The 23,914-nt window shown below is 34.9% G+C and overlaps 1 protein-coding gene across 30 annotated transcripts in view; it reads left to right on the top strand.

The window, feature by feature from the left end:
- The window catches only part of DOCK9 (dedicator of cytokinesis 9), a 335,360-nt gene that overhangs the window by 244,101 nt on the left and 67,345 nt on the right, over positions 1-23,914 (top strand). For all 30 annotated transcript variants that reach the window (XM_031958604.1, XM_031958617.1, XM_031958588.1 and 27 more), the window contains 5 exons: positions 2,906-3,084; positions 4,096-4,209; positions 9,378-9,498; positions 14,775-14,908; positions 19,347-19,461. In XM_031958604.1, the coding sequence (XP_031814464.1) occupies positions 2,906-3,084; positions 4,096-4,209; positions 9,378-9,498; positions 14,775-14,908; positions 19,347-19,461 (663 nt within the window). The remainder of the gene's footprint in view (positions 1-2,905; positions 3,085-4,095; positions 4,210-9,377; positions 9,499-14,774; positions 14,909-19,346; positions 19,462-23,914) is intronic.

The following is a 23,914-nucleotide window of genomic DNA, read 5'->3' as shown; positions in this document are numbered from 1 at the left end:
AAGGGGAAAAGGCTTTGGGAAAGGTTTTCTCTAGAAGATGAGTTATTGAGATTTAAAGGAAGCCAGAGAAACTAGTAATCAGAAATTAGAAGGGAGGGAATTCTAGGTATGGGAGACAGCCTGGGAAAGTGCCCTGAGCTCTACCAAAAGGTAGAGTATATTTTCAATAGTAAGTGGTGACATAAGCAGTTCCAACCCAATAATTATGTAGCTTTTTAATTTGGGCTGTTTTTTTTCTACAACAAATTAGAGGGAAAGATTCCTATTCTCACTTTTATGAAAGTTGATTTATTGTCCAAAGCACTGACCTAATCTACCCCTCAAGCTTCTATGTCTGTAGGAAGCTATCAAAATTCTGTTTTGTTCCCCTTTGGTGCAAAACAGAATCAGCAGGTGTGTACTCTTGCTGTTTCTCTCTTTTTTCTATTTTCTTCTCCCCATTTTTCTTTTTTCTCTTCTTTTTTTTTAGATCTTTACTTTTTTGCCTCTCCATTTCCTCTCTTTTTCTTCCTCTTTCTAAACTTTTTAAATATTTGCTCTGAGAAATAAGAATGATTTAATACACTGGAACCCTACTTTCTATAATAATTACAGTGATATTTTAGCTACATCTACACACACTAGCAATTGTTGCATTATTTGAATAGATCTTTACATAAAAACATTATTCAGTCACATGAATTAACATTTCAGTGATACTGTAAAATTTTTATCAATCTGTTTTCATCTCTTTAAGATGTAGAGAGCACCTTAAAGTAAAATAATGTAGAATTGTAAGAACTCTCTTTTAATATATCCTTCCATGACTTAAAAAAAATTACTATTTGTCTAGTAAAATAATTCAGCAGTTAGATCCTGGTTAATAGAGTTTGAGAAAATACTTGGGCTTTTTATGTGACCACCTTATCAATAATTCTATTGCCAGACTTCTTTCTCTGGTCGTTTTCTCATGTTTTGTAATACAAAGCAGCCTAAGGTCAGGTGATAGCTCTTAGTTGTGATTCTTTCCATAAAGTCTCCACATTGATATCTCCCATGTAAACCTATATTAGATATAGATATAGATACATAGTTTTTTCTTTGAGAGATTAAGTGATCCAATTTCTGACTCATGGTTTGGATTTCCAGGCTTCATATTCACTAAACTATAAAAGTAGTCACTTGGTATAGATGAACATTCTCTGTGTTCTGCTTGATTTAGCTGGAAAGAGTTATAAACTTTTTTTAAGTCCATCTTACAAATAGATCTAGGTGATTTCAAAGTCTGATTCTTTTTGTACAGCAAAATAACTGTTTGGACATGTATACATATTGTATTTAACTTATACTTTAACATATTTAACATATATTGGTCAACCTGCCATCTGGGGTAAGGGTTGAGGGGAAAGATGGGAAAAGTTGGAATAAAAGGTTTTGCAATTATCAATGCTGAAAAATTACCCATGCATATAACTTGTAAATAAAAAGCTATAATAATAATTTTTAAAAAACGAAAAAAAAAAAAAAACCAACAACAAATAGACCTAGGTGGGTTGCAGCTAGATAGTGAAATGGATAAAGCACCAGCCATGAAGTCAGGAGGATCTTTGTTCAGATGCTGTCTCAAACACTTAACACAAGCTTTGTGACCCAGGGCAAGTCATTTAACCCCAATCACCTCACCAAAAAAACCCAACCAAACAAAACCAAACTAAAACAACCAAAAAAGCCCCAAACCAATTAGACCCAAGTTTTAAGACCTAAAACTGATAGAACATCAGTCCTGGAGTCAGGTAAAACCTGAGTTCAAAAATAGCTTTAAACACATAAGAACTGGATGATCCTGGGCAAGTCCCTTCATCCTGCTTGCCTCAGTTTCCCCATCTGTTAAATGAGCTGTAGAAGGAAATAGCCAACCACCCCAGTACCTTTGCCAAGAAACCCCCAATAGGGTCATGAAGAGTTAGACACAATTCAACAATATAAGTAGACCTAAGTTTGTATGGTGAAAGATTAAAATCAGTTTCCATTGTTTCTCAAAAAAAAAATTATGAATGTGATAACACTACTTTTGCCCAAAATAGATGATACGTTTGCTTCTTTCTCTCATAGAATAAGCTTTTAGTTAATATTTGTTGTTAAGCTTGCTGATGGTTTGTTAGTTTGGTTTGTTGTGTGCTGCTCATTTTAGTTTTAGCTTCTATTGATCTGTTTGCTTTTAGAGAAGCATAAATATTGATTAGGTAATGAGCACATTGCTGTCAGTATATGATTAATGAAGTTACTTCTGATTTATATAGCTCATTATATAAGTGTCAATTTATATCCCTCTTCACATTTCCCTGTGGAATTTAATAGAGTGCATATTGTGCTAATAATGAGTAAAACAGGAAAAGAATAAATATGGTGGTTAGAAACAGGTGGATATAACAGAATAAGACATTTTATTCAACCACCACACATTAAATCAGTTTTCTTAATTACATGTATATTAATTACAGATGACTTCGATCCTTCCATTGAACTATGATAAAACATTTTAATTTTTATTTCATTGTAATAGCATTTCATTTTCATGCTGTCTGTACTGTATGGTGTACTAAAACATCAGTATAGACTCATTAACTTGGTAATTAAGTTAGGAGCAATTTGTTATAAAGCCAAATCAAGGATTTGTATTTAAGTTTATTTAAATTTAAATTAATTCCTAAAAGTTAAACAGACATAAAAGAAAATTGGTTTCTTCATTAGAGCAGTTTTCTACTCAATTAATTCTTAAAGATTTGAAGCTAAATCTAATAATTTAACTTATTTTGGCATGAATAGGTTACAATAGATAAAAGGGGAGTATGTTTGATTTTTGTTTTCAATGATTAAAATTATGTTGCTTGTTCCCTAATTAAGTTAATATTCACTCTTATTTTAGACCTTCAGCTTGACTACTCATTAACAGATGAGTTCTGCAAGTACCATTTTCTAGTGGGCCTACTGCTAAGGGAGGTGGGAAATGCCCTACAAGAATTCAGGGATGTCCGGCAGATTGCAATTAGTGTGTTGAAGAATCTGTTGATCAAGCATTCTTTTGATGACAGATATGCTTCAAGGGTGAGTTTCCTGCAATGGAAGATAGAAGATTATAAGATGTGAGGTTTTTTTCAGGTTTTATAAAAAATTTAGCTAATTATATTTATTGGAATCTTCTCCCTCCTCCCATTTGCTTCCTGGAACCCATAGTTCAAATTAAACGCTGCTTATTTACAGGATTCCTTTCCTGATTCTCCCATTTGATAATAATTATCCTTTCTACTTCAAGACTTTCCCCATCATGGTTTCCATATAGTACGGATTGGCGTAAGAAATTAAATGAGAATTTGGGGGTAATTGTGTGGAAGCTGCAGACAACATGTGATGGCCAATAGATAACACAAAAAGTTTAGAAACTCATAAAATACATGTATAGTATTATATAATATCAACCCAAAGTTTATTTTTAAAAAATGTATTGTATACACCCCATAAAAGAAAAAATATTCTGATTTCTTCTCTGGTACTAAGGAAGAGCCAAAAAATTTTACATGGATTTTCCAGATCACAAGGGCATGCTGTGCTGTCACCCCTGCAATGTGGAAGAGATCCTTGTCACCATGTGAATTTATTATTTATATATCCTGCATTTATTTGCAAACATATTGTATCCCTAAGTCATTGAAGGGTAAACACTGTATTTGTATTTTTAATACACTGTATTCTGTATGCTTAATAAGCACCTACTGTGTGTCTGAGAGACACTTGTTAAATAATGTGTCCATAGAACATTAAATGAATCTTATATGTATGATTTTTCTGTTAAGTCACAAGACTATTAGATAGCACTAGAACAAAGCATACCATGCTCACAGCTCAAACCAGAGTAAACTTCACTTGGGAAATGTTTAATAAAATAAATTGTTTAAAATTGTCACATAAGTAATATCGTTATAAAAATACACAAATAATGTCAATTTATGGATTTCTAAGTCAGTAATATTTGTTTGACATCACTGCTGTTGAATAATCTTTCTCTTAAGTTCTCATAGTGAATAGTAAGCGAATTTGGGTGTTTGTGTCTTATTTCAGAGCCACCAAGGAAGGATTGCTACTTTATATCTACCTCTATTTGGCCTACTAATAGAAAATGTCCAGAGAATCAATGTGAAAGATGTGTCACCCTTCCCGGTTAACCCTAGCACCGTAAGTGAGCATTTTGGCTGGTCTATCATATTAGTGGTGCAGTAAGATCTCAGTGAACTGCATTGTGTAGGGAATGAGAAATTCTCATTAATTAGATTTTATAGTTATTAGAATTTTCAGGTTCCTCATCCTGTTCCTTCAGTCTATAACCAACTTTTAGTAGGGATGAGACTTCACATCTTTAATGTACTTCTTCCTAACTTGTCAAAATCATGTCATCTTTTCTGTATCATTTGGTAGTCACAAATTTTGTTTATACTCAGTGATCAGAGACTATAATGGGATCAAGTCATGGAAAGTCCCATAGATTTTGGATTTGAGAGTTTGGATTTTTTTTATTTGGATTTGATTTGGATTAAATCATAGATTTTTGGATCATAAGGAAGAAGGAAGGTAGAATATACCTGAGGTAAGTGTTGACTTCAGTGATAACATGGAGGACAAGTGGGAATTGATTCTAGTTCATAATCCAGACTTTGCTCCTTATCACTTCTGTTATAATATTTTTGTTGTTCAGTTGTTGTAGTCATGATCAACTCTTTGTAGTTGATCACACACATATATATGTGTGTATATATTTACACACACACATACATAAATATGAATATATATATATATATATATACATATACATATACATATATATGAGAGTTGGTACTAGAAGGCAGTGTGTAATAAAATGGATTTGGAATTAACAGACGTGGATTTGATTGTTCATTCTGCTGCTTACTTGCTGGTAGACCTCAGACATTCACCTCCTTTTTGCTCAGCTATGAGATGAAGTGATTAGATCAGTGTTTCTCTAAGTTATTGGTCTCAGAACCTTTACATTCTTAGAAATTATTGAGGACCTCTCCCAACCTACTGAGAGCTTTTGTTGATGCAAGTTATATCCTTATTTATTGTATTTGGAAATTAAAATGTCTTTATATTGTTAATACTATTTTTGACCTCACAGATTCCTCTGAAAGGACCTCCAGAGTTCCCCATACTAGACTTGAAGATAATCCTGCAACCCCTTTCAGTCCTCTGATCTTATTATGTCCCCCATCTACAACATTCTTGTGCTTCCCAACAAAGCCAATATGAGTCCTCATTCATTGAATGTCTCTTTTGTCATTGTCAGTGTTAAGTCGGTCCCCTGAAAAATGTATTTGCTTTCCCTTTGCTGTTTCAGCCTCTTCTCATCTGTAATGTGATCCATTCTTCTCAGGGCTTTTAAAACATTCATGTACTTCAGCCCCTTTAATTCTCAGACCTCTTCATTCCCAAGATCACAATATTGTATTTCTTCTTATTCTTTCTCCTTCCTTCATAAACTTTGGTTTGGGGAATGGGTCTCTAATTTGCTTTGGAAATTGTAGTTTGCCTTCTTTAGTAACTGACATCAAAAGTCTTTCATTCAGGTAAATTCAGAAGCCATGTACAGGTTTATCTCCTTTTCCCCTTTTCTGTTTTCTCTCTTTAACAGATGCTGTCTAACTTCCAAGGAATTTGACATTCTATTTTTGCTCTAATATCTTCCACCTGGCCCCCTGCTCTCACCTCTCTCTCTGGGAAGCCTTGCTTCCATTCAGGATTGAACTTGAGTGCTGTCTCTCCTCCATCAGAGCTTTCCTGATACCCCCAGTGGCTAGTGATCTCTGCCTTCCCTAAATTTCTTTATATAGTATTTGCTTTGTGTACACGATGTGTCCCAAAAGTCTCAGTGCATTTTTAATCTATAAAACCACGCTAAGAATTTTTGCAATACCTTCTTTCATAGTCCTTTATATATATAAGTATTGCCTTCCCCTCAATAGAATGAGGCTCCAGGGAAGCAAAGCTTTTTTTTTTTCCTTTTTCCTTTTTTTCTTTGTATCTCTAGCTCCTAATACAGTACCTTTTCTTCATAAATGTTTCTTGAATTGAATGACCTCTCCCCTTGCTCCTCATTCTATTTTCTAAATCCTTAAAGATCTTTTAAATGTCCTCATTTTTACTTCTACATTATGAGTAAAAATAGTAATTTATTGTTCAGACATTTTCTGGTTGTGTCTGACTGTTCATGATTCTTTTGGGGTTTTCTTGGCAAAGAAACTAGAGTGTTTTGCTACTTCCTTCTCTAGCTCATTTTACAGATGAGGAAACTGAGCTAAACAGGATTAAATGATTAGTATAGAATTAAATTTGAATTCTGGAAGATAAGTCTTAATAAAATATTCAGTTAGACGTTCACTTAACATGTCAAATTCAGTCAAAAAAATTCAGTAATAATAAATAGCAATAAAATAGTAGTAAGCTAACTTTATATATAACAATTCGAGGTTTGCAAAACCCTTTACAAATATTATCTATTTGATGCTCACAGTAACCCAGTGAGGTAGATGCTATCATTATTCTCATTTTGAAGAAACACAAAATGAGGCTGAGAAGATTAAGTGACTGGCCTAAAATAATACATCTAATAAATAACTATGGCAGAATTTGAATTCAGTTCTTCCTGCTTCCCAGTTCTGTGTTCAAATGAGGTAATCACCTACTTTGACATTTGACATTTCTTCATATGCTTCTGTTTTTCCTTTTTTATCTCTTTGGCTTTTATCTGTGATCACCCTCACATGTTTTCACAGATTGTCCTTTTAAGTTTAATTTATTTATAATATTATAATATTTTATGATAAACCTTTTTTTTTCTATAACAGTACTTTATTTTTCCAAATACATTCAAGGATAGTTTTCAACATTCGCCTTCGTAAAACCTTATGTTCCAGATTTTTCTCCCTCTCATCCCCACTCCCATTTCCCCTAGACAGCAAGCAATCTGATATAGGTTAAACATATACAATTCTTCTAAACATATTTCCATATTCATCATGCTATGCAAGCAAAAGGGGGAAAAAACAAGAAAAAAAAATAATCAAACAAACAACAAAAGAAAGGTGAAAATACTATACTTTGATCCACATTCAGTCTCCACAGTCCTCTCTCTGGATGTGGATGGCTCTTTCCATCACAAGTCTGTTGGAATTTTCTTGAATCAACTCATAGTTGAAAGAACCGTGTCCATCACAGTTGGTCATTGTGAGAAACTTAATTATGAAATTATCTAAATATGCTTAGTTACTATTTACATTTAAATTAATTCATTAATTTTAACACATAAAGAATAACACTTTTTTAGACTTTCTGTCTCTAAGAACCCATAAGCATTTTGTGACCATTTATTCTTACTCACTTTTGCATATAGGGCCTCTATGTTTTGTTTTTTAAAATTCTCTTTTGTACAAGAGTAAAATTTTGGTCCTAACTTCTTTAACTCTGTCATATATCTAAATCGTGAAAGCTTAGTCAACACATTATATTGTCTGCACTGCTTCAAAAGTTTTAAGCAAGATTTATGGTTAATTAGGTCCAGGCTGTTCTTTTCTGGGGAAAGAATCTGTGGTTTTTAGAGGATTTATGCTACCATCTTGGCAGTAAATAAATACCCTTAAAAATTGTGTCCAGAGCCTTTTGCATTTTTTCTTTTAGTATGGAAGTTTCCCATAATGGTAGAGAAGACCAAGTCTTTGCAAAACTGAAGCAATAATCATGAGAATTTGGGTCTTTTAACGTGGAGAATATTGTTTAGACTAGCAAGGTATACCTATTTTCTCCCCTGAATTATCAAAATAGTACTCATCTATTTGTTCATTATATTTATTGGGCAACTATTATGTAATTCATGCAGGTTTTTGTATCTAAAGAGGTTATTGTAAGACCACAGTTAATTTAGAGAGTACTGTTGAGACTTTTCTATAGGACCACAAGTATGTGGTTATAAAAGTTGGAAGTGAATAATACTCTCAACCAACACCTTCATTCTTGTTCATAACTTCCCTTATAATAGTCTATAGAGCAGACATTCTTAATTTTTTGTTTGTTGATATCTCTTGGGGTCATCTGGGGATGCTTATAGATTCCTTCTCAACATAGTTTTTTTTAATGTATTAAATAGAAGACATTGGATCACAAAGGAAACAAATTATATTGAAATAGAATTATCAAAACATTTTAAAAAGAAATTCATGGACCCTAGACCAAAAACCCCTAATCGAAGGAGCAATGCAGTATATTGAAGGCATTTCTCAGGATCTTTCATATTTTGTGACTATCATCACAACATTCACAACAAAACATAAGGTCTTTTATATCCTTTCTTGCTAATGAGTTTTCTTCAGTACTGAGCTGCAGCCTACTTGCATCCTCCATGTATCTATTCCATGCTTTTGGGGGCAGCTCTCATTGAGATTCTTGAAAAATCAGGGGATTCCATGATTGATAACCACTTAGCATCAGGAGGAGAATCATTGTATTTAAACTAAACAAATCAAAAACAACAACAACAACAACAAAAACAACAACTCTGAACTTGGCAACAGAGAGCAATTTGTGATTGTCAAAAATGCTAGGTAATTTCCGAGTTTAGAGCCAATATTCCTGGGCTTACCACCTTTAGTATCTGTGCAAGATATTAATAACTCACTTTTATATAACACTTGAAAAGTGTTTTTCAAATAGTTTCTCGTTTTAATTCTCATAGCAGATTTATTTTAAAGATAAGGAAACCAAGACAGCATTCAAGCCAAATGTTTAGGGTCACACAACTGCTAAGTGTCTAATACTGGATTTGAATTCCTTTTTCTAAATCAAGATCCAGTGCTCTATCCCACTGCATCACTGCCTCTGCTATACACATTGATAGACAGCCTAAATAAGGTTGTAAAGTCAGGTCCAGAAAAAGGAGAAATGCAAGTTATCCTGAAACTCAGGTGAAGAGGATAGAACCTTGACTACCTTGTTTACTTTATTTCACCCAATCCAATGATGTATCTGCAAAAGTTACTTGAAAATCTAGAAACACTCTACAAATACAAGTTATTCTCAAGGATATTCTCAAATTGTAAATATGTTACATTTTCTTTCCTTCTCTCCCATTTCTACCCTTATGTCATTCCTCATTCTCACTTCAATTGCCTTTTTTCCCACTTTCTCCTAGTTAGTGTGAGGTTGTTCATAGCTTGTTAAAAGAAAAAAAAAGTGCCCTCACACTCCCCAAAATGGAATGATTTTAGAATAAATACAAACTGTTCGATAATAATTTTAACTGTTTTTCCCCCTTTTCTCTCTTTTTTGGGGGCTGAAAGAATGTAAAGGATGAATCACTAAGTATGCCGACTGCAAATCCATTAGTAACCCCACAGAAATCAGGAAACACACTGGATAACAACCTGCATAAAGACCTCTTCGGCGTTATCTCTGGCATTGGTAATGCTTTTTACACTGTCTACCTTAGTTTTAATTTTCTGCCAAAATGATTTTCTTTTAATGTCTGAATGCATGAATTAACATTTTTAAAGCATGAGTTTCTGCTTTGAATTTTTTCTTTTGTGTTTTTAATTGGGGGAAGGGGGGGGGGGACCTAGAGCCTTCCAGTACTAGATTGACATGATGATTCTAATTTATATAGAAATGCAAGTTAAACTTTTTTATGGCTTAATTATAATATTTGGAGCCTTTATATTGCTATAGGTTTTCATTCAATGTTTGACATTTTAACTTAAAATTTTGTTATTTATGCTTTCAGAAAATTAGGTTGGAGGAGGGAATCAAAGATAGATTGTACATTGTCTTGATTTAGAACAAGAAAGTTTTACGTTAGATATACAGGAGAACATCTTGAAAGAAATAATGATGTGTTGCTGGTGACATTTTGTAAAATATCCTTCAGTAGGAAGAATGTAGAATGTCTTGAATTGTTTAAAGGAATTCCAGCATAAGGGAGGAAAGGATCAACCTAGGTCAAGGTTTTAACTGGGTGGGGGTTGCAAATTAGGTCCCTTCATGTATGCCGAGAGGAAAATATGTTACTATGTTGATCCTTTACTATGTGAGATGTTGGTCCAGATCCAGGGCTAGAGAAATAGTGGTAATTAAATTGTCACACACACTTTTACAGTCTGTCTCTTTCTTTCACATCCCAGTCTGGATTGATTTTAAATTGTATCATGGCTTGCAGATAAGCCTTGGAAAGGTTGCCTGAGATCACACTCTGAGTCTGGAGAAAAACAAGGATGAAGTCCTGGATTTCTTTACTTCCAGATGTACATTATACAGTTTTGTGAAATCTAAATTTCAAACAAGCTATCTCTATTTGCGGCGTGCTTGTTTGAGAATGTCATGGTATCAGAGACTGGGAACCAGAAAGGGCATCCAAAGCCCATTAGTTTACCCTCTCATTTCACAGATTGAGAAATTGAGCTTCAGATAGGTAAAATTACTTTCCCAATATCATTAGTTAGTTGCAGAGCCTGATTTTGTACACAGATTGCATTCTTTTCCTCTCACTGTACCACCTCTGTGCTGACTTTGATGCATTTATGTAGCACTTAATTAAAATGATTTGGCTCCCCACTCACTTGTGTTTGAATTCCACTGTCCATGTCACATTTCATGGGAAGTCTCTGATACACATCCAGACATATTCTCAAGTGTCAGATACATTCTTCACAGCTGAAAAACTATAGACAAAACCCAAATCAAAAATTTACATCCTTAAGTTATTGGTTTCCCTCCATTCAGTTAGCCTGTTCATGAGCTACTTCGTCAAATGTGAACTTGTTCTTTTACTCTGTGAAAAATTCCAGTTGATTTGACTTCAAGTACTTATCTTCTAGCCAGACTTCTCCTTAAATCTTTGCCTTATAGACACTCAGTCCTGCCCACATAGATTCCTCACCAGATGGTCTTATCTCGTTCAAAATGTGGCATATGCAAGGATGCTTGAAACCTGCTGATTTGTTGCTCGGCTGAAGTTTGCACTATGATTAGCTTAGTTTTAAATAACACATATTTTTTTGTCTTAGGTATGCCTCCTCTACCCTTGCTTTTCTCCATTATTCCCTGCAATCCGCATGGTGATTAAAGTGGGGGAGAATCTTTTAAGTCTTTATTTCATTTGCATGCTATTTATCAAAGATTTTTTAGTCATCTGTAGAGTCCAACTGTTGAAAACATGAATGCATTTCTCTGCTATGTAAGTTAGTTGAATTTGAGTCATTATACCACCATCTGTTTCCTTGAGACTAGGATGCTGGTTCTGGAATTCAGCCTTGATTTCTGAGATTTTAGGAGCTCTTTTATTTAGAGACCCTCAATCTTAAAATGATACTGAAAGCCTAAATCCTATCTAGCAAACCAGAGCTAAGTCAAAGAAGGTCAGAAAGACCCTGTGATTATCTCTTATTCTGCTTTCCATCTGTCCACAAGAATAAAACAGCTGAGAGTTTTGTCATCTCATCACCTTTCTCTCCTGTGACCTCCAGCATGCATAGTTCTTGCTGTCTGTATGGCACAAAATGGGGAAAATCAATAAGCCTCCTATTCTTGGATTTTTTTTAATGCTTTTCAACTTCTGTTTCTATTTTCACATTTGTCCCCCCCCCCCTTTCTTCGTCTCCCTCTCCCTCTTCCCCTTCTCCTTTTCCCTTTTCTTCTTTCCTTCCCTCTCCCTCTTCCTCTCCTTCTCCCTCCTTTTTCCCTTTCTGTCTTCCTCTTCCTCTTCTTCTCCCCCTCCTTCTCCCTGTTCCTCTCTCTCTCCCTCCCACCTCTCTTTTTTTCTCTTCTTTTTTCCTTCTTCCTCTCCTTCCTTCCTCTTCCTCCATAACATAATAAGAAGAGTTCTGGACTTGGAACTGAGGGAAACATGAACCTGAACCTCTAAGCCTTAATTTCTTTTTCTGCAAAATAGGGAGAGTAATCATAAGATCATAGATTTTGGCCTGAAAAAAACCCTTATAAGCCATCAAGTCCAGTTCCCTCATTTTATATGATGAGGAAACTATACCTGAGAGAGATAAAGTGGCTTATCCAGGGTCACCCATCTAGTAAGTAAGTGTCTGAGGCAGGATTTGGACTCAGTCTCCAGGTCCAGTATTCTATCCATTGTGTTACTAGTTACCTCATGCTTCATAGTTTCTACCTTACAGTGTTGGGAGGATAAAGGTTGGCTGAGATAAATTCAACATGGGAGAAGATTTGGCTCTAATAGAAAGAGCTGAGCCCTTGGAATCAGCTGACCTAGTTTCCAGTCTCACTTCAGATATTTCCTAGATGTTTGCCCTTACATAAGTGTTTTTTTTTTCCTCACCTACAAAAAATGGTACTCCAGTACCAACTCATGTGCATCAATATGACATGAAAAACATTTGCAGTGTATAAGTTTAAGCTGCCATTATCTAAACAACATCTGGAAACAATGGTCCCCACCATTCAGCTTTGTACTTAAGTCTCAGGGATGGCTGAAATTAAATGCTGGTGTCTGGAGTTGGTTTGTCAGTCAGTCAATAAACATTTATTAAGCACCTGCTTTGTTCCAGGCACTGTGCTAAATACTAGAGACAAAGAGAAAGATAAAAGATAGTTTTCCAAAGAACTCAGAAATTAATGGGGGAGGCCACCATGCAAAATAAACTGTACAACTGAGACTATGAAAAATAAATCGGAGAAAATCAACCAAGAGAAGACACTGGTCAAGACTTGTACCCTTGCCTCCACTGAGGCAAAAGACTTTGCTTGGAATTGCTTTTGACATGTTCATTATTATGCCAGGAGTCAATTAATTAAGAAATGCCACAAATATGTGACTCAGTAGAAAGTTTGGGCATGAATCCAGATCTAATCCTGCCCCCTGCCTGCCATTACAAAAAAGCCAGAACTCAGGTAGGTGAGTGCTTCAGTCTCATGAACAGCTGTCAGACCTATTGAATTGCAAATGGCCTGTCCCTTCCCAGGTGATCAGTAACCTAAGCCCAGTAACTGTGGCTTCAAATTGATATTTTGTATCTTAGGCTGCTGCCTACATTTGCAAGACTCCAGTGCCAAAAAAACATTGGACGCCATCTGCAAAACCAAATGTCAGTCATTTCTGGTTAATAGCTTGCCCTTTGTGACTGTAATCGGCAAAGTAAATGTGCTTAAGCTTATAGCAGTTAACCTGTGGTTTTAGGAGCCTCTCGATAGTGGAAATACTGCCCTGACCCCAACTCATTATGACTATCACAGAGAAGCAAAAGCACTAATTATGTCTCCAGAGGCACATTTTTTTCACACTAGCCCCATAATTTCTTGCTCCAAGCAGCATGATGTCACTAACAGAAGAATGTTAGATTTGGGTCCAGGGTCTAGTTTATTTCTGATATTTACTTATATGATCTTTAGCAAGTCCCCATCCTCCATGGGACTTAGCATCCTTGTCGGTAACATGAGCAAGTTTGGGCTTCCAGTATGTAAGGGCTGATTCTTTAGTTTATTCTTGAGTTGGCAGAGTGAATGGAATTAAGATTTGGAATCAGAAAAAAAAAAGTTCAAATCTTGCCTCAGATACTTATAAGCTTATAAATTCTACTTCACCAATAAATTCACATCATGTACAATGAAGACAATAGGATACAATGAAGACAACATCATAATATTTTTGTGAGAATCAAATATCGAGGTAACATATGCAAAGCATTTTCAAACTTTTGTTATTGTTTGATCATTTGAGTCTCATCTGAGTCTTCATGATTCCATTTGGGGTTTTCTTGGCAAAGACACTGGAGCAGTTTGTCATTTCCTTCTCTGACTCATTTTACAGATGAGGAAGCTGAGGTAAACAGGGTTAAGGGACTAAGGATCTCACACAGCTAGTAAGTGTCTGAGACCAAATTTGAATTCAGGAAAATGTCTTCCAGATCCCAAGCCAGGTACTCTACACACTACATCAGTTAGCTGCCCATTGGAAATCTTAACATGCTATATAAATGCAAGCTCTTTTATTATTGTTTTAGTATTACTCTGTTTGACCCCATGGTTCAGAAATGGAAATAGTGGGTGAAAGTGGCTAGGACAACTTTCAACCTAATATAAGGGGATAAACCCCCAAACTTCCTAACAATGAAGAGCTGTTCAAAAGTTAAATGTGTAGTTTCAGAAAATTGTAGGATCTTTCTCATTAGAGGTCTTGAGGTGACTTTTGATGACTATCTGAGGATCTTGAAGAAGGAATTTCCATAGAAGTCTGAACTAGGCTAGATGGTCATCAAGGTCTTTGATTTAGAACAAAGTGATCTCTAAGGTTCCTGCCATTGTAAATCAATCCTGTGGTGCAGTCCTTAAGACTTTTATGGAGTCTTAATTCTTTTCACTATTGGTATGACAACATAGAGACTTGTTTATTTGGTTTTTTAATTGTGGTTGCTACGGGTAAAGGTACATTTTATCATCTTTGGAAAAATAAGAACAAAACAAAAAAAGCTTATTGGTTCCACTTTAGGAGTGTTAAATTTCCGGAGTAGTATGGCCTGTGTATATGAAGTCGTATTTTTCATGTATGCATGTTTTTCAATTCCCAAATCAGTATTGATTGTCTGAATGTTAAGCATTTTATTCAACTATTCTACCTTTGAGTCAACTTCCTGACAAAAAATAATGGCAGTTTGAAAAAACTGAAATATATAAGCTACACTTAACATTTTATAACCTATTTTTTTAATAATTTTTAGCATCACCCTATACCACATCAACACCAAATATCAATAGTGTGAGAAATGCTGATTCAAGAGGCTCTCTCGTCAGCACCGATTCAGTGAACAGTCTTCCAGAAAGGAACATTGAGAAGACCAATTCTCTTGACAAGGTAGTTGGGTTTTTTTTCCATGTCATTAATGATTCTTCTCCATGTGATTGGATTTAATTCATGGTAATAAAAAATTGCCTTGATAAATCCTAGCCATTTACCAAAAGAAAATTATCCTGGGAATTTTGACCTGCACTCCTTTATGTCTCTTTAAACAGCCTAGGATCTCCCACTTCTCATCTGATCATCTTAGCCCATTGCAACTCAGAGCTCATGAGTTTTAGAATAAACTTCTTACCCCAGCATTTAAGGCTTTCCAACCCTGGCTCTTGCATATTTTGCTGACCTTCTTCTCTACTCATTTCCTTAAAAATGTGTCAAAACAATCAAATTAAATAGAGATTTCCTAATCTTATCCTGCCCTTTCCCTTCTCCATTCTTTGACTCAGATCACCCCCTAACGTCTTCATATACTCTTCATATTTCTGTTTCTTCCATTTTAAGGTGCTATATAAATGCAAGCTCTTCCATTTTCCTTTTAGACTTAGCTCAGATATCAGATATCTTTTCATAATTTCACTCCCTGATTTTCAAACCCATTCTTCTCTGCTGACAGTGACTTCTCTGATCCAATTGCTTCTAGCCCTTTATCTAAAGGTTTCCTTTGCCTTCATAGAAATTTACCTGTTATTGTTCTTCATTGTCTATGTCCCTCTTTCCCTGAATTAAATTATTAGTTCCTTTAATCCAGAGATTGTTGGATTTTTCTGCTTTGTCTCTGTAGTGCTTTACACAGAGTAAGCGTCAAATGAATGCCTTTTGAGTTGAATCAGGCCTCCCAAATTCCTCTCCTGAATTTCAGGTTTGCTACCCTTTATTGTCTTCTCAAGATTTCTTTATCCCTGGAAGCCCTACTGTCCCTTCCCCCATACTTTGTTCTGTCATGTGTCAATATTCTTGAAAAATATTCACTAATTAACTGTCTGTTAGTTGAAGTTGATTCTATCCAAGATTATATCTGTGGCTACTCTTAGCAGATACCATTTGGTGAGTTGATATTGTGAATAAGTTACAACTGGAATCTCTACCTCCTCCTAGCTACCTGCAAAGGCCCACATTAGATGCTTTATTTATACCTCCTTTTTTCAAAGTTCATGCCCTTCTGGGGCCTGTCCTATATCTCCTTTTTAATCTAAGGCAATGCCTCTAATTCTTAGTTTCCTTGCAGGGCCATAGGTTTAATGACTAATCCCATTTTTCACCTGAATCAAGTTAGTAATTCTGCCCACTCAAGTTCTCCTTTATGACAGATAAATCACTAAGCAACTACCAGGGGGATATTGCCTGGTGGTTATCATCTATATTCTAGAAATTTATTACAGGTTTTATAATAATTACAAAAATGAGGGGGAACTATATGGAGCACTGGCTCTGGAGTCAGGAGGATCTTAAGTTCAAATCCAGCCTCAGACACTTAACATTTCCTAATTGTGTGACCTTGGGCAATTCAGTTAACCTCAATTGCCTTACCAAAAAAAATTAAAAAATAATAATTATGGAAATGCTTTATATAAGTAGTAAGAATAATGATCAGTCCATGAGCCTTTATTAAATGCCTACAACTGTGAAAGACAATGGTTCAGAGGCTGGTCATATATATGTATATGTATATATTTGTATGTCAAATAGATATAATTTGAGAGGGAAAGCTCTAGCAGCTAATGGGATCTGGACAGGCTTCATATAAAAAGTAGTACTTGAGCTGAATTTTGAAGAAAAGTAGGGATAACAGGCATTCTGCCAAAAGGAAGAAAGAAAGGAGAAAAGAGAAAGTTCCCCCCATAATCAAGAATAGCATATGATTTTCTTCCAAGGAAGGGAGAACACATCACAGCTATTACCTTAGTTATCCCCACCAAAAACCCAGAATTAACAAGAAGAAAAAGAGCAAGCAGGTATCTTTTGAAAAGTGCTTTATATATGTCATTATTTAAACTTCAGAACAATCTGCAAAGTAGATACTATTATTATTCCATTTTATAGATGATGAAACTGAGGCTTGAGAAATTAAATGAGTTGCCCTTCAGACAGCTAGTAGTCTAAACACTAGCTGTTGTACTATTTAGCTTTTTAAGTCTCAGGAGCAGAATTGATTTCATCTACATCATAAGGAATAAATCAAGAGCAGCGTTGGGCTAATATCCTCTTCTGTCTTCCATTTCAGTCCTTTTTTCCTGAAATAACCAAGATTTAGACTTTATGATATTTTGTAGAAAAGCCTCAGAAATTTTGAATGGTACCCGGAAACAAATGTATCAGCTTTGTCATCAGCATCATGGTTCTAAGTTTTGGAAATTTTTTTTATAATTATTACTATTATTTTAATCCTCGCATCTTAAGCCCATCATCCGATACCATTTCAGCTTTTCATTCAATAGAGTCACTCCTTCTCCAGGACTTGAAAGGCGCCCTCTTCCCTCACCAAGTAACATGTGTAATCTTACCTTATGTTTCAGTAGCTGATTGTTCCCGGACTTAGGAGTTTGCCTTCTTGTAGAGGTACAGGCTTTTTGGTGGCAGAAGTCTCACGACATGTGTTTAACTTTCCCCTTGACTCTAACATGCCTTCGTGTGACAGAGGGAGAAACTTCTCAGAAGGCATTCTGCTTATGTCATGTGCAGCCCTGGAGAGGAGGAGGAGAGCTGTCAGTCAGCCAAGAGAAATCGGGTCACCATGGATTTTTCCCTCCTGACCATCCCGACTTTGCCAGAGGATCCCTTGCATGCCGCACTTACGTTGCCTTTGCAAGAAGTACTTGGTTCTTGTAGTTCCAAGTGTGAGGCTGATGTTTGGAGTGAGAACACTAGCAGTACAGTTTTGCCACAAACTTGCACCAGTTTATTTTATTCTTGGAAAAATAAAATAGCTTACATTTGTGTACTACTTTAAGGTTTGCAAATTGCTTTACCTATATTATCACATTTGATCCTTATGACAGCTCTGTGAAAAGAGTGACAATATTATTGCCATTCTCTCCATCATTCTGTCTAACATTTTAATCCATCATTTCACAGTTGAGGAAATTGAGATTTGGAAAATAAAATGACTTGCCATAGGTAAACCAGCAAGTAATTGTTTAATGTGGCACTTAAAGACAAGTTTTCCTGGCTCCCAAATCTACCACATTCTCTACTATTCCACCTTGCTATCTCTAAAGCTAAAATAAGGGCATGAGACATGAACGTCACTGAAGTCTTTTTCCTTTGCTTCACTGTAGCGTGGAGGTGACCCAAGATTCTTCACATGTTGCCAGCTATTGCAGGTCTAATCAGCATGGAAAGGCTTGGGGTTTATTGTCTTCCATGTGATGAATTTTGGGATGCCAAAGTAACTCCTAAAATCAGCTGTTGATGGACTTCAGTCTGCTGAAGCAAAGGCCGTGTTCATATCAATGAAATTATGAATCTTTTATAGTTCTCAAAAAAACAATATTAGCTATAAAATCAAAATATGATCTACAATGCTACTCATCTCTAATACTGAATAAATAAAACATCCTTTTTTAAAGATATTTTTGGGACAGGAAATTATCTTAATTGATTTTATTAACACAGAGTAAATAAAACATCCTTTTATTTAAACTGATATTTTTGGGAGAGGAAATAACCTTATTGATTTTATACTGCAATACCTCACAAGTGTTTGTTTATTTGTTTTTAAAGCACGGTATAATTATTCTTATGTTTCTATAATTTTTTTTTTTTTTTGTATACTGCTGCTCTGTGGCAAAACTGAACTAACTAGTCACTACACGCTAAGCTTTCTGACAGATCTTGTTTGGACATTTGCAGTGTTCAGATAAGCTGATGACAGAAGGACCTCATCAGTTTAGGCTGTATCTGGTGTTGCTTGGCTCAGCTATCTATCTACTAGGTACCTGCAGGCTCTTTTCTGCTGCGAGAAACCTTCCCGACTTGCAATGACTTGCTTGCAGAGACATCTGCCTGCTGGTACACGGGCAGCACCATAGGTTTGATTTGGTTTGTTTATTTTTGCTGTGTCTACCATTAGTGTCTTCCTTAGAGTAGTTTTTAGTTCTGCAGTGTTGTTTTCTCCATCATCCCTTCAGCACATTGCTCATGGGACACCCTCTTTTGCATGACATTTCGTAATATTTAAAAATCTACATCAATAGCCTAAGCTGTGGCAACATTGGACTCTGAGGTTGGGGTGTGCCTTTTTTTTTCTCCTTTTAGAAATCCATAAAGAAATAATGGCTGCAGCTACTTTGGAACATCACTTATTTATGGTGGGGGCAGAGGTGGGAAAAGTGGACCTATCCCTGAAATATCATAGTGAGGGATTACTTATATCTGGAATATTCTCAGTTTTGAATACTTTTCTTTTCCAAGGTAGTAAAAAAAATAAGTAAGTGGAATTAAGATATTATTTTCCCCTTGAAATTAATAAAAATTATTCTCTTTTGTTTTTTTCCAGCACCAACAGAGTGGTACTTTAGGGAGCTCGGTAGTCCGCTGTGACAAACTTGACCAGTCAGAGATTAAGAGTCTACTCATGTGTTTCCTATACATCTTAAAGAGCATGTCTGATGGTAAGTAAACAAGATTCCATTTTATTTCATTCATTTTACCAGATGAGAAAATGAGGTGGAAAAAATGGGAAGTGTTGTAGAATAAATGTATATATAAAGAAATGTGGATTAAAATTAATTAATTAATTTTTAAAAATCTACAGGCTGCATATGATAGAAGCAAAATTCCTCAAAAAGCGTGTAATGCTCTTGGGTGGTAGAAACTTTGATTTTGCACAGAAGCCTCATTTCAAAAAGATCCATCTGGATTTCAGAAGTATTCAGATGAGAACTAAAGTTTTTTTGGTGATAGACATGTTGATCATTCAGCTACAGTTGTGAAAAAGAAACTCCCCAAAAAACGTGGTTTAACAAGAAATCTCTTTTCAATTCTGTTTTATCACAATGCTATTTAACATGACAAATGATTTTTTTCAGCTGTATACTGGAGCTTTCTCTTGAAAGGATAATGCAATAATTAATTTTAACAATAGATGAGCAGTTATAGTTTTGTTTAGTGGTAAAAGAAAAAAAAAGAAATAAATGAATCTATTTCAGGTGAGGTCATCTTTCCATCTTGTGTAATTTGTGTTACTTCTTTTTTTCCTTGCTTTTTCTTTTCTTTTTTCTCTATGTAGAAGTAAACGAGGGAACCACAGAAGAATTCCGCTTCCTATAGATCATTTCAACTAGAAAATTAATTAATGTCCCTTAAAAAACTTAAGAGAAAGGATCTACCTTTTCCAATGGGAAGAATAGCAAACAAAATTTATCTATATTTAGACAAAAATAATCTTTTTTGTCTAAAATGAAATATTACTTATTGTGGTGGGTTATATCAGTACTGATACTTATAGTAATTGTGATATTTTTATCAATATTTGTCATAGTTTCCAGGCCTCTATCTGTTAATTAAAAAAAAACAAACAAACAGAGAATATAAATGAGGTCAGTTGAAACAATATTTGCATTTACAGGCAATTTTTCTAAGTATTTCTTTGGAAATGTGCAATAAATTAAGATGATGTAAATTCAATCTGATTCAATCCCCCTCACCTTCCAGTGTCATAATGGGAGATTGTGTTCCTCACCATGGTCCTGATCCTCAACTTTTAAAATAGATGACCACAAATGCCATTGTCATCTATAAAAGATGCACATTTATAGTATAAGAGATCCATGGAGAGCTAGGTGTGCTGTACACTCTGGATGAACATTTCCATTGACCTTCCTGTCAAAGCAAAAGCCAGTGAAAATGCTGTGTGCTAGCCCATCTGGTCCATGCTCTGCACATGTCAGTGTATATTGAGCATAAAGCTTTCTAAAATGTGAAAGGTTAGCAAAAGAGATCCCTTGGCTCTAAGACAATTTAAAGATTATTTATTCAAAAATTTTCAGATGAAATAGAGATCCAGAGCAATAAAATAAGAGAAACATCAAGCTTTCTAATGATTACACATTGAGTACTCAGGGCAAAGAGTCTTAAAATCTTAGAATAGGAAGGCATTTCATAAGTTTCTTTTTTTCCTTTATTTTCCTTAATCTTCAGTAAGAAAACCAAACCTTGGAGAGGCTAGTTAGTATGACAATACTAAGACACTAACTCAGGTCTCTTGATTCCTTTCTTTAGGACTTTTTCTGTTATATTGCGTTACTTCCTAATGCTATGAGTTGTTTGTATTTCATATAAAACAATATCATAATGTCCTGTATAAAGGTTTTCACCATATACTTCAGAATTTCTGTCATATTTTCAGTTTAGTGAATCATCAGATGAAGGAACCTCCATCAGCACCCTAGAATTCAGAAGGGCCTCTTTGAAAAGATTATTGGGGAGATTTACAGCCACTTGATACATTTATGAAAAACCTGATTCAGAGATGGATTAATGTTTTGCTACCTTTTTCTTATTGCAGATTTTGTTATAGCAAACATAAGTATAAGATCAAGTTTAATTATCCCAAGTTTAGTTATTTAATTTCAAAGCATTATTTAAATGAGATAATATTTGTAAAATGCTTAGCATAATATTTGACATAAAGTTGGTGCTACATAAAGGCTTCTTCCTTCATTCAAAACAGAAAGCTTTTTCATATTCTGCAACTCCTATCTCCTTGGTAAGCGATGATAGCATACATTCTACTATTAATGAAGCAAATACTTGCCTTTAAGCCCTGAATGAAATTTTATGTTTATTGAATTTTTCATTTCTTAACCCACCATCACATTACTTTTCTCATTATAAAAAGCCATGAACTTTGAGCTTACATTTGGCCAGACTCAAAGTTTTGAATTGGAGTTAAATTCAGTATATCAAATGCTAAAAAAACAAAACAAAAACCCAGCTTTATGTTTAAGATACCATGATGAAAACAAAGATGAATAGCAGATTCTCCTTAGAGTCTGAAAGGAAAGATGTGATTATTTTAATTTTTAATACAGATAATTTTTTCAATTAAGTATTTATTTTATCTTCTTTTTACTTCCCTCCATTCCTTACTGGGGGGCGGGGGGGAGAACCCTTATATCAAATGTGTATAATGAAGCAAAACAAATCCCCACATTAGTCATATCCAAAAATTAAAGACAGTGTGATGTGTAAAGTTTAAGAGATAATAATTTCTGGGTAATTGGTCATATTATTCATTATAATTAGTACAAATTAATAAAACAATTGGTCATTTGGCTATCTTTTGTATACCAAAGATAGATAATGGCAGTTTCTTGATATTTATGTGCCCTTGAAAGAGAGAATGAATATTATAATGAGAGGAAGCTCATAGGCCCTATTTCACCAAAAGTAGGTTTTCTTTGAAGGTTTTTCTAAATTAGACAAACAATAGCTCCACCTAGATAAGATAGTCTAAGTGGAATACATTTTTGAACAAGGTCAGAGATCTTGAAAGAAGGACTTTGATTGAGGAAATAGGAAAAAAAAGGAAAAAATCCTAGATCTCCCCAATAATTGGTTATTAAATATAAAAGAGAAATAATTATTTCTCACATTAATATTAGAATTTGGGTTTTTCCTAACTCCTAATTTGGTCTTTTATCTACATAATAAAATGCTTGTCAGTGTCAAAAATGTGTAGGAGTTAATAGCTTTATTGGTATCTAGTATTATGAGAAGGAAAATATCAAACATGACTTCAAGGGTTCACATGTAGCTGATTCAGAGAAAGATGAGATTGGAGGGACAACTAAGTGGTACCATAGTACACAACGTAGGACCTGGAGTCAGGAAAATATCTTCCTGAGTTCAGATATTGCCTCCGTTACATACTAGCTGGATAGTCACATAACTTTTATTTTCCTCAGTTTCCTCAGCTGTAAAAATGGGGATTATAACAGCACTATTTCACAGGATTACTATGAGGATCAAATGAGATAATAATTGTAAGGCATTGAACACAGTCTCTGGCACATAATAAATGTTATATAAATTTTAGCTACTATTATTATTATCATTAGTTTCTTCCTCATTGGAAGTTTTCATGAAAAAGGCTGAATAATGAGATTTTTCTTTAGGAAATGGACAGAAAGCTACTGACATTTCTGAAATCCAAATTACCCATCTTTCTTCTAATCCCTCACCTTAAATTCAGTATATCCTTCTCCCTCCCCTTTAATGCTTAATCTTTGTGCCAACAGGATAGGTCTGTGCATTTGCTGACTGGGCAAAGGGGATACAGGGATGAGGCTGGGAGCCAGGGAAAAGCTTTACCCACAGTAGATCTGGAGGCAGACTGACTTTAGTGCATTTGCAGAGCTGTAATTGGTTAAGTAATCTATTGAAATTGCTCAAAGTCAAGAGCTATCTATACATGACTACCAAGGGAATAGTTAAAGAAATTGCCTTTTATTTTTGTATTGGCTACTCTCTTGGAGGGAAAAAGCAAATAAGCTGTGTATAGAAAAAAAAATACCTGCAAATCAAATTATATCATTATTGTATTTTTATTTTTTTCTATTTGATCATTATAGTTGATTTTGAAACATTCTGAGTCCACACATCTCATAAAATTTACCATTTTAAAAATCTCATAGTTACTTCAGTAAGCATTCCACAAAATATGTGATGTTTGCTTCTTTCTAATGCATAGTCTCCTAAAGATTCAATGAACTGGGTGATCAATCCATGTGACTGGACTTGCTTAAACACACAGAAAAATGTTCCAGATCCTCAGTTCTCATAGCATGGGTAGTTCTTTATGTCTTTGAGACCAATGAATCTTTCAGTCGCTTTACCTATGATTCCAGATATTGCATTTGGGAAAACTGTGCTCAGTTCCTAAAAGTCTTTCATGATTAAAGGTTTTGTCTCTGGCTCTTTAAGTGGAGTTTCTCAGCTGTCAGTTAATTGTTTTTAACCTTCCAGAAAAAGTGCATCTAATGAGCTTTTTCTACCTACTAAGTATTTTATAGTGTTGACTTAATCAGTATGAATGCCAAAAGGTTCTTGAGAAGACAAAAA

The sequence above is a fragment of the Sarcophilus harrisii genome, chromosome 3 (genome assembly GCF_902635505.1).
Source record: "Sarcophilus harrisii chromosome 3, mSarHar1.11, whole genome shotgun sequence".
Lineage (NCBI taxonomy): Eukaryota > Metazoa > Chordata > Mammalia > Dasyuromorphia > Dasyuridae > Sarcophilus > Sarcophilus harrisii.
This window is presented reverse-complemented; position numbering and strand designations above follow the sequence as displayed.